The 9,447-nt window shown below is 39.0% G+C and overlaps 3 protein-coding genes across 3 annotated transcripts; 2 read left to right on the forward strand and 1 right to left on the reverse strand.

Moving 5' to 3' along the window:
* Nucleotides 1–976: 976 nt before the first annotated feature.
* On the forward strand, nt 977–2,058 carry LOC307119672 (uncharacterized protein). The gene is made up of 3 exons (XM_079806091.1): nt 977–1,090; nt 1,426–1,500; nt 1,609–2,058. Exons 1-3 carry the CDS (start codon nt 1,068–1,070, stop codon nt 1,955–1,957), a joined length of 447 nt encoding a protein of 148 aa, XP_079662217.1. The 5' UTR covers nt 977–1,067; the 3' UTR covers nt 1,958–2,058.
* A 2,805-nt stretch (nt 2,059–4,863) lies between these two features.
* Nucleotides 4,864–8,335, forward strand: pdx1 (pancreatic and duodenal homeobox 1). The gene is made up of 2 exons (XM_079805707.1): nt 4,864–5,325; nt 6,229–8,335. The coding sequence occupies exons 1-2, from the start codon at nt 4,893–4,895 to the stop codon at nt 6,585–6,587; spliced, it is 792 nt and encodes a 263-aa protein (XP_079661833.1). The 5' UTR covers nt 4,864–4,892; the 3' UTR covers nt 6,588–8,335.
* urad (ureidoimidazoline (2-oxo-4-hydroxy-4-carboxy-5-) decarboxylase) lies at nt 7,372–7,997 on the reverse strand (the record flags this gene model as incomplete). Its single annotated transcript, XM_079805708.1, has 2 exons — nt 7,372–7,721; nt 7,823–7,997. 2 exons carry the CDS (start codon nt 7,995–7,997, stop codon nt 7,372–7,374), a joined length of 525 nt encoding a protein of 174 aa, XP_079661834.1.
* Nucleotides 8,336–9,447: the final 1,112 nt, after the last annotated feature.

Consider the following 9,447-nt stretch of genomic DNA (forward strand, 5'->3'; position numbering starts at 1 on the left):
GAGTCAACAACTGCCCGACTCATTGAACCGAGAACCGCTTCTCTGATTGTAAAAGCATTTTGGAGGAAAGCAACTGGGGATTTCAATTATATAAGTTACTTTACAGCCGAATATAAAAAATGTTACAAACAAAAATGCTCTGGAAATGTTTCTAACTTGATTGTACGACAGTTTTATCAACAAAACCATACCAAACGCAAACCAAGTTAGTTTTAATAAATATACATTATTTTAAAATGTAAAAAAATTACGTGTGTCCAAGAGATTTAAATTAATTTTAGTTTTATTCATTGTAAATGCAAATGTTACAATTAGTGGCTTCCATGGCATATCATGGTAGCAACAAATTTCACTGAGACACATGACAATAAACACCCTTTATAGGCCAATATATAAAAATAACTTAATGAACGTAATAATTAGCAATATGTGCCTATATATAACTTAACTATAACGTTTTAGAGCATGTAATGTGCCAGTGGACCACGTAATGACGTAAAGAACCATTTAATCATTTTCATTCAAACGAACTGTTCAAAAGAACCGATTCGCAAATTAGTCGTATATCTCCCATCACAACTGTCAGCCCCGTTCCGTTGGGCAGATTGAGGCGTGCGCTCACGCTGCTGAATTCGGAACCGCATACTAGCAGACTGCTCTTACTATTCCAGCCATAGAAAGATTTGGAAGAAAATAGTAATAGTATGTTAGTGTGTGGTTCCGAGCTTCCCAGGCTGTCAATCGAATAGCAGGTGTGACCATTTAGGTGCCTGATTGAAATGCGATCGTAGAGCATAACCTCAGTCAGGTTTCGTTTTTTTCTTCTTCTAGTGTTGTACTTAGTAGTTCAAAGTACAGATAGGTTACATATTTTTAATTTTAAATGTTCATGCTCATTTACGTAACTGACGTTAGGTTGTATTTGTACCCCTGTAACTTAGGACTAGGCTAGTCAAACGGGGTCCTAATTTGGGTCCTCAAGTATAGTAAACAACAACAGTTGCTAGCAAGCTGAGCCGAAACGAATTATAATTTAACATTGAATGCGGTTTAAGTTTGAATAAATCATGGATGACAGTGAACTAGAGAGGTATGAAAATCCTAAAGATATTTCTTTTTTTGCTTACAACCAATTCAGAGGGTTAGTTTACGATGTACGTTATGTTAAAGGTGTAACCCGGATTTGTGAAACATTATAACGGTCAGTGAAGAGGTATAGGTAATAATGCATGGCCAGGTATCATACTGCATGCAGACATCATCTTTTATTATAGTGTAGGAAGAAGCATAACGTTAATACAACTAAACAATATCCAAATGTTGAATCTTGTTCCTGCTGCAGTAAATGCTTCGGGTCCTTGGGTCACACTCATAGACTGTATAAAAGATCACACTAAATCCTGTTAATATTCCTTCCTCCCACAGGAAAGCAGTGGATGAGCTCCTTAAAGAAGCTAATAGAGCAAAAGTCCGTGCCCAGACAATGGGTCCTGCTGGGTGGTAAGTGTGGAGAACCATGTTTGAAAGCTTTCTTTATCATAAATAAATAAATGTGCAATTCTCTCGTGTATCTTGCATCTAAAAGCTGGTTGAATCGCTTTATTCTAGGATGAAATGTCCGCTGGGAAGTACAAACAAGCGCTTTCTGCTGAACACTCTTCGTTCCTCTGCTCTGACGCGTACTTCTGAGAGAGGAAGGGATGAACATAGAGTTTGTGGGAAACATCGTAACACAGACTGTGAAAAGTGTAATCACAAAAAAGTCGATTCTCACAGAAGACACAACTCTGATTTTCATTCTCGCACTTCAAAACACCGCTCTTCGACACGCAATCATTCATCATCCCGAAGCCACTCCCCCAGCCTCTCCCGGAAGTCAGATAGGAGTCGATCTCGCTCACCCGCGCGGGACAGTTCTCCAGATGTCAAAAAATACACCGACAGAAAGAAAGAATGATGTAACACTCTTTGGAGAGTTTTTTTCTTTATTATTTATTTTATTTTTTTCTTAAATACACGAGGTATTTAAGTTTGCGGAACAATAATATTAAAATTGCATTTGAAGAAAAAAGACAGATTTTGATTATTGAAAAAGTCTGTGGACACACACACACACACACACACACACACACACACACACACACACACACACACACACACACACACACACACACACACACACACACACACATATATACACTTAAAAAAGTTGCCACTGGGGTGCACATTGATAGGCTATAGGCTACTTACAATAGCCTACATATACATACATAGGCCTACATACATTTGTATTATATTATGTTTCTAGCATGTTATATGTTTGGCGACAATTCTTCTATTGATGGAGTGTGTAGCTTTTCATTTCTTAAACAACCTTGTAGGAAGACATTATGGTTTTTTTTTAACCAAATATTGATGCAACAGAAAAAAAGTTCAACAGTTTATACATAAGTCTCTTTAAGAGTTTCAGGAAAAATCCTTATTGTGCTTAATGTCTCTTCGTGTGTTTCTTTGTTTTGTTTATAAACCTAACCAGCAATGAACACGTAGCTTCAGTCGCCCGGCACATATCAGCAATTCTAGTTTGTCATGGTCTTTAGTAGAGAATATCTGTTTAAAATTAACGTTTGTGCACTAAACACGAGTGTTCTTAGGCTATCATTTATCCTGTCAGGTCGTGTTGCCAGAATGCATTATTTATTGCACCTGCCTGACTTTCTCACGCAATAGGCGACTTTAATTTTAGTTTAAATGTCATTATCATTTATGCTTTGCCGCGGTTTGACATGTTTGCGAGCTTTACTGTCGCCACTAAGCAAAGCATATTTTATCGCCGTTTGCTCTCTGCCATGGATTAGTCCTATTTCTTATCTAAGAAGTCTGAAAAGAAGAAAAAAAACCTCACTCCTCATGAAAAAATAATGCATCATGTAATCAAAAACTTACTCGTGTAGCCCAAACTGCGTTGTCCTTTACTGTTTTATGAGACGAAGCATCTTGTGGGTGTTGTCCGGGTTTATCAACATCTGATTACGTGTCGTTTTACATAACGCAATTGTACCATTATGATTTATCTACGCTGAACTCCCATCGTTTATAGCTACACATTACTCCTACTCAAACATACAAGTGGTTCTAGAACGCTTTTGCGTGTCCCCTAACTGGTTTATTGCATTTTATCTAAAGTTTCAAAACGCATTTTAATTGCTAGCCGATTTTATGTACCAGTGCCTTAAGTTGTGTATTTCCATTAAATATCACTTTGCACCATTATTCCACTCATAACCTTCCATGGATATGCTTCCAAATAGCGTCGTCTCACTCACGCTTCATAAAACCTTTTGTGCTCTTTCAACATTGTGAAAATAGTCGCGGATAAAGGGATTTCCTTCCCTTTTCAAACGAGCTCATATATAAACACCATTAGCGTCGTTACAAGGCTTGATTTGCGAGGAATGGATTTACCTGAACTTTATGATATCGCATGAGAGCCCCATTAAGATAGCAGAGAAAGTGCCATTATTGTCCTTTGAAGAGGTCCATGCAAACAATGCACTATGGCATACAGTCTCCAATATTGCATGAACATAATACAAATGTTGTTTCAATATTTTAAAATATATAAAAGAACGTAGGATAGGCTGTGATGCCGTTACTTTTTGCTAATGTTGATTCGAAATGCAACACATTTCATCATGTCATAATTTTGGTATAACGTGCTCCGTTCTGTGAAAAAAAAGAACAAACTAATGTTTTAAATGTCCTTTGTTTTTTTTTACATCTATAGCCTACATAGGCTGTGTGGGGGCAAATCCAAAATAGAGAAATTGTGGCAAATTTAATTCCAGCCCTCTCAAAAATGAATTAAAAAAAAACAGAACGCTTGAACCTATTTTAATGTATTCTTTAAAGGATTGGTTGATCTGGATGTTTTTTCAGCAGACTTTTTACCTCTCCAAACAGCGGACTGCCGGGTGCGCGCACGTTACGCACACATCTCTAACTAATTGAGTTCCGTTTCACTCTCCATGTTAATTCGTTTAGGCTACACCGAACAGCTCGTTTTTATTTAACCACGAGGACCTTAGTTTAATGGACCGTGGACGGGTGTGCTTAATGGCAGGTAAGCTTGGTTGAAGACAACAGTTGGGATGTCATGTAAAGGCTGTGTGTAATGATTGTCCTTGTCACTAATGTTCATATTTTACGTGACAAAAACTGAAGGCCTCTTAATGTGTAGAAGCCTCATTCGCACTTTTTACGAGACATTTTATAAAGATTTTTATTTATAATTTTGGGGCATATTACGGAGCTAAAGTTATTAGTCTATTTAAAATAGCCTACTCTTTAAAACGATGTGTTTTTTTTGTGCTATATGAAGCCTAAATCTATAATAAAGTGATATCATGCCCGCAACATTAGGCTATATTAGGCGAAAAGTTTTATCAATCGTTTTCACACAACATTTTCTTTGTTTTACTTTACACTTTAAGTAGCTTTTAGCCTTTTTACCGGTTCGGTATTCAATGAAAAGTGACAGCCTTTTCCGCAGAGAGTAGAGCCTACGGATTCCCCGATTCACCTGTCTTTGTAGGCTAGTATTTAACAACTGCAGGTGTAGCACATATAGTCGCAAGCAAACAAGAGAGTGTTTGCCAAGGGCATTGATTTGAGCATGGTCAGTTCTGTTCAATTATTGTCAAACCGCGGGGCAGTCAAAGGGAAACACGAACAGAATCTACTGCCAGTTGACAGCTTTGTGTAAACAGTGAAACCAATGGTGCAGCAGGGTCACATGGTCACGGTGGCACACCTATGAGGCCCTAGAGCGGCGCCAGACGCTCAGACTGCAGGTAGAGCAGAGGTCCTGATCAGGGGCAGGGCGCTGGCTCATGTGCTCGTGTACAGCACGGTTTCCCCGGTCTGTGGCAATCATGAATCGGGAAGAGCACTATTATCCACCTAACCATCTGTACAAGGACTCTTGCGCCTTCCAGAGACACCCCAACGAAGACTACTGCCAAAACCCTCCACCGTGTCTGTATATGAGTAGACAGACTCAGTCAGTCTACGCCTCACCGTCATTGGGCGCACAGGACCAACCAAATCTTACCGACATTACCTCTTATAACATGTCGACCCGGGATGATCTAGCAGGGCCTCATCTTCACCTTCCTCAGACTCCACAGACATCTTCTTTACAGACGCTCGGGGGTTACGGAGACTCTCTTGACCTGTGCGGGGAACGCAACAGATACCATCTCCCATTCCCGTGGATGAAGTCAACTAAATCTCACACGCAAGCCTGGAAAGGACAGTGGACAGGTAACTCGTAGGTCTACTTTAGCCTTTTTTTTTTACAGGTTCACCAAATAACTTTTATTAAAATGAAAGCAGGCCCTAATGTCAAATTCATACTCGAGATCTTCAAACTAAGCGCTTAAAAGAATAGGCTACTCCATTCGGAAGTTAATTATTAAAGGCTCATTTTTATAATGGTCTCATATAGGCCTATAATGTATAATTTTTCGTATTAGATTCCAAAAGCATCCGCCGTTTCAAAAGGAGGTTACCAATGCTCAAATATAAGAATGCAGTAAGTAAAGAAAGTTAGTTTTTGTTTATATATATATATATATATATATATATATATATATATACATAATATACTTTCTTAAATAACATTGATTTATACTGCATGCATAATGAATTTCAGCTTTTTATATGTAGCCTAACTATTCACACATAAAATAATTTCAAGAAAAATATATTGTTATAGCCCATTTAACATATTGTAAACTTTCATTATGATTAAAATTAATATAATATAAAAAAAAAGACTCTTAATGATAATAAAAACCACAGGAACACTTGACACTTGCAAGGTCTCCAAAAAGCGTGACATTTATGGACTAATGCAGAATTTGATTCTGATTTATTTTGCTTTAAATAAATGTAATTTTTAAGACTTATTTTAATTCATTAAGTAGCCTAATTCGAGCCTATTGTCAGCTTGAAATTAATTTAGGTATGGTTAATGGTTAAATCATGAATTTGTCCTATAAAATAGACAAGACTATAGGCCTGATACAAAATGAACTGGTTCTGACCCTTTAACTTTTATCAAACATCAGATAACCTTTAAACTCTGTAATATCCTCACAGGCAAATGTGTCGAAAACATGACTTTACTAAAAATGTCACTCATGTCGGCTGATTCTGTTTTAGGCCCTTACATGGTAGAGGCCGAGGAGAACAAGCGCACGCGGACTGCTTACACCAGAGCGCAGCTGCTCGAGCTCGAGAAAGAGTTTCTCTTCAACAAGTACATCTCTCGCCCACGCCGCGTGGAGCTCGCGCTCACGCTCAGCCTCACCGAGAGACACATAAAGATCTGGTTCCAGAACCGACGCATGAAGTGGAAAAAGGAGGAGGACAAGAGGAGAGCCAGAGGAGTGGATCCCGAACAGGATTCCTCCATCACGTCCGGGGATTTGAAGGATGAGTCGTGTGGTGCCCCGGGAACTCTAGCGGGACCCCCTTCACCCCTGCACTCACATGCACCTCCAGTTCCACAAGACTCGTAAAACACACAAATGTGACTGTCCAACAGAGACATCTGAGACTGTTTTATCAACGCAATCTATCAGCCTGCCATCGATGAGTGGAACTACCAAGCGTGCAAATTGTGACATTCCATAACATTCCGTTCTCAGTGACAATGACAACATTTGGTCAAATCCTGTTATATTGGCTGTAGGGGGCGATTGCGTGAGAGCCGAATGTTTTAGGCTAATCGAAATCCAGCACGTCACTGAAACACCAAATGTTCATCAAATAGCCTATTCTTATACATTATTAAAATTTGAATGCATTCATTTTTATAGGTAGCCTATACAATAAATTGTTTCTTAATTTTAAATAGGCTACAAATGGGTAAATATAGCCTGCTTTTATCATTACAACATTATTCCAATAAAATGCTTAATAGTTAAGCCTATACAAACTAATTATGAGGACAGTGTGGCGTCATGTCATAATAATAAAACAAAGCAACCCGTAGGCCTAAAAGGCCGCTTATCAATAAGATTTGTGGAGCTTCGACAACGTCGTTTTTATCACTGCATTTTATTAGGCTATAGATTTGCATAGCACAATTAGATCACAAAACAGTAAATATTATTTTGAGTTAGGGGCCCTAGAACCGGAATGAGCCAGACAGCATGTCTGTAAAATGTCTGCTAAAGTTCTGTTAATCTGGAAAACATCTGCTGTGTAAAAACACAATTAACATAAAATAAACATAAAAATAAAAATACAATAAACTAGACTAGGGAGAGGCAGTAAACACTTTTGTAAAGTTAACTTGAGTTACAGTTTGGTTTGCATGTCGGATAGGACAATATTGTGTAACCTGAGGCTACAGATTTTTTTAACCTCTTCGATCGCGAGCTCCCGCTCCGCTGCACAGTCATTCTTCAGGCGTTCAGACAGTCGGCGCACAATATCCGCCTTGTTGTTGAGACGGGCGCAGATGACAAAAGGGAAGCCGAAGCGTTCCTTGTACTCCGAGTTTAGACGGTACATGAGCAGAATCTCGGAGGAATCCAGTGTGGTCATACCGGCTTGACTCTGCTCCTCTTGAGACTCGCGTGTTAGTGACCCGCTCTGGAGATCTCGGCCCGCCAAATCAGGATGACACCGCAAAATGCCCTCTTTACCTGAACAGTCAATGTACTTTTATTTGTATATAAACCAGTAAATAAATTATTGTTTAAAACTTCAGGAAAGGTGATACGATACGTGTTAAGTTGATAACTACCTGAATCTGGTAGACTGTGAATGAAATCCGTGATGCGAGCCTCGATATCTGCTAGATTTTTGAAAGGCCGGTGGGACCATATCGCAGCAGAAATGATGGGGCATTTCTCAATCACATTACCGAATAGATTCACAAATTCCTCGTATGTGAGAGCATTTACAACGCTTATGTCCATGGCTCCGGCGCGTGTCCCTTACAAACTGTAGGCTACTGGAAATTGCAAAAGCCAATATTGGACGAGGTCATTGTCCGTTGGGGCGAGCACTCTTTCCATTTAAATATCAGTAGTAACATAATGTGGGGTAACAGTAGTAACAGGATTTGTCGAAAATAGCTACACATACATACCTTCTTTACACGCTACAGGTAGGCTATAATTATTGGGTAAAATATTTTTCACTCGAGTCCTCCAGAGTAGCCTAATGCACAGAGGATTATAGCCTATAAATGTATGCAAATGTTAGATTTAGGCATATGTGTGCTAACATGAGATCATTAAACATGTTTTCTGGGACCTGGTTTGGTATTGATCAAATCCACTGATCAAAGTTTTTCTGGTATCTCTGTTGATGTTTTTATTTTAAACCTTATTTTGCCCCGCTGGTGTTCATAAATATATTTATGGCGGATGAGCTGGAAAAGTCACGTGACTAAAACAGATGAATAGGCTAGAAATAAAAACAGCTTAACTAAACACACAAAATAAACATCAAACTTATTAAATTATTAAACAAAAGAAAACCTAAATGAAAGACTAAACAATTGTTATTGTTCTTATTTTTGCTTTGTTTGTTACACTGTTATTTGAGTTTAGATTTTTCTCTTCTGTAAATATGGATATATCATGGCAATGGAAATATTGAGACCATGATATACTAGGTCTGATTACAGTTAAAATGAGTGCAAACAATTGAAGACATCTATAGACAACCCATACCAAAAATTTTGTCAAAGGTTTCTCTGGGTTCTGCTCCAAGTGGTAATGCAGAGCCAAATGTCGTCCAGCCCCACCTCTCTGGACGTCATGGTTTGAGCTTGACCTATCCAGCTCCACCTCTGTGGATCTAATGGGTGGAGGGATAAACCAGGGGCTGCGTCCTTACAGATGACTTGTTGCCTCGCTGCCTTATCAGACAATGACTTGAAAGACAGCGTTTGTGGATGAAGGCACCTCACAAAACGAATTTTGGACAGACTTCGAAGGCAGCGTTACTGTTTAATGATCTACAGCAAAATAGAGAGCTTTGGTGAGAAGTAAACAAATATTGAATTACTAGTATTTTTTTTACGAGTATATCATACGAGTATCACTAGAAATTACATCAGAAGTGGAAAATGTTGGTCAACGTAGGCCTACATTTACACACAAACTAAAGAGCAAATGCAACTTTCGGACGCCATCTTTTTGTTTCCAGCTCAACTGTCACAGAATGGAAAGCACACCGGATTGTGGGATATCAAAGGCAGCGAAGGATACATATATGCTGCCTTCAGAACTCTGAAGGTATCTCAGGAGACAGGAGAAGCTAACATTCGGACGAAGGCAGCATTTTCCAGGTTTCGGACGCAGCCATCGACACAACGGTCGGCTGTCAGGCAACGTCAGGCCCTTTTTGAGCGCTGTT

The sequence above is a fragment of the Gobio gobio genome (assembly GCF_949357685.1).
Source record: "Gobio gobio genome assembly, chromosome: 23".
Classification (NCBI taxonomy): domain Eukaryota; kingdom Metazoa; phylum Chordata; class Actinopteri; order Cypriniformes; family Gobionidae; genus Gobio; species Gobio gobio.

Bases quoted from the DNA above. Each gene is read 5' to 3' on its own strand.
- pdx1 (XM_079805707.1), top strand. From the start codon at position 4,893: ATGTGCTCGTGTACAGCACGGTTTCCCCGGTCTGTGGCAATCATGAAT. The intron at 5,326-6,228 runs GTAACTCGTAGG...ATTCTGTTTTAG, and splicing joins CTGGAAAGGACAGTGGACAG to GCCCTTACATGGTAGAGGCC.
- LOC307119672 (XM_079806091.1), top strand. From the start codon at position 1,068: ATGGATGACAGTGAACTAGAGAG. The intron at 1,091-1,425 runs GTATGAAAATCC...TTCCTCCCACAG, and splicing joins GATGACAGTGAACTAGAGAG to GAAAGCAGTGGATGAGCTCC. The intron at 1,501-1,608 runs GTAAGTGTGGAG...GCTTTATTCTAG, and splicing joins ACAATGGGTCCTGCTGGGTG to GATGAAATGTCCGCTGGGAA.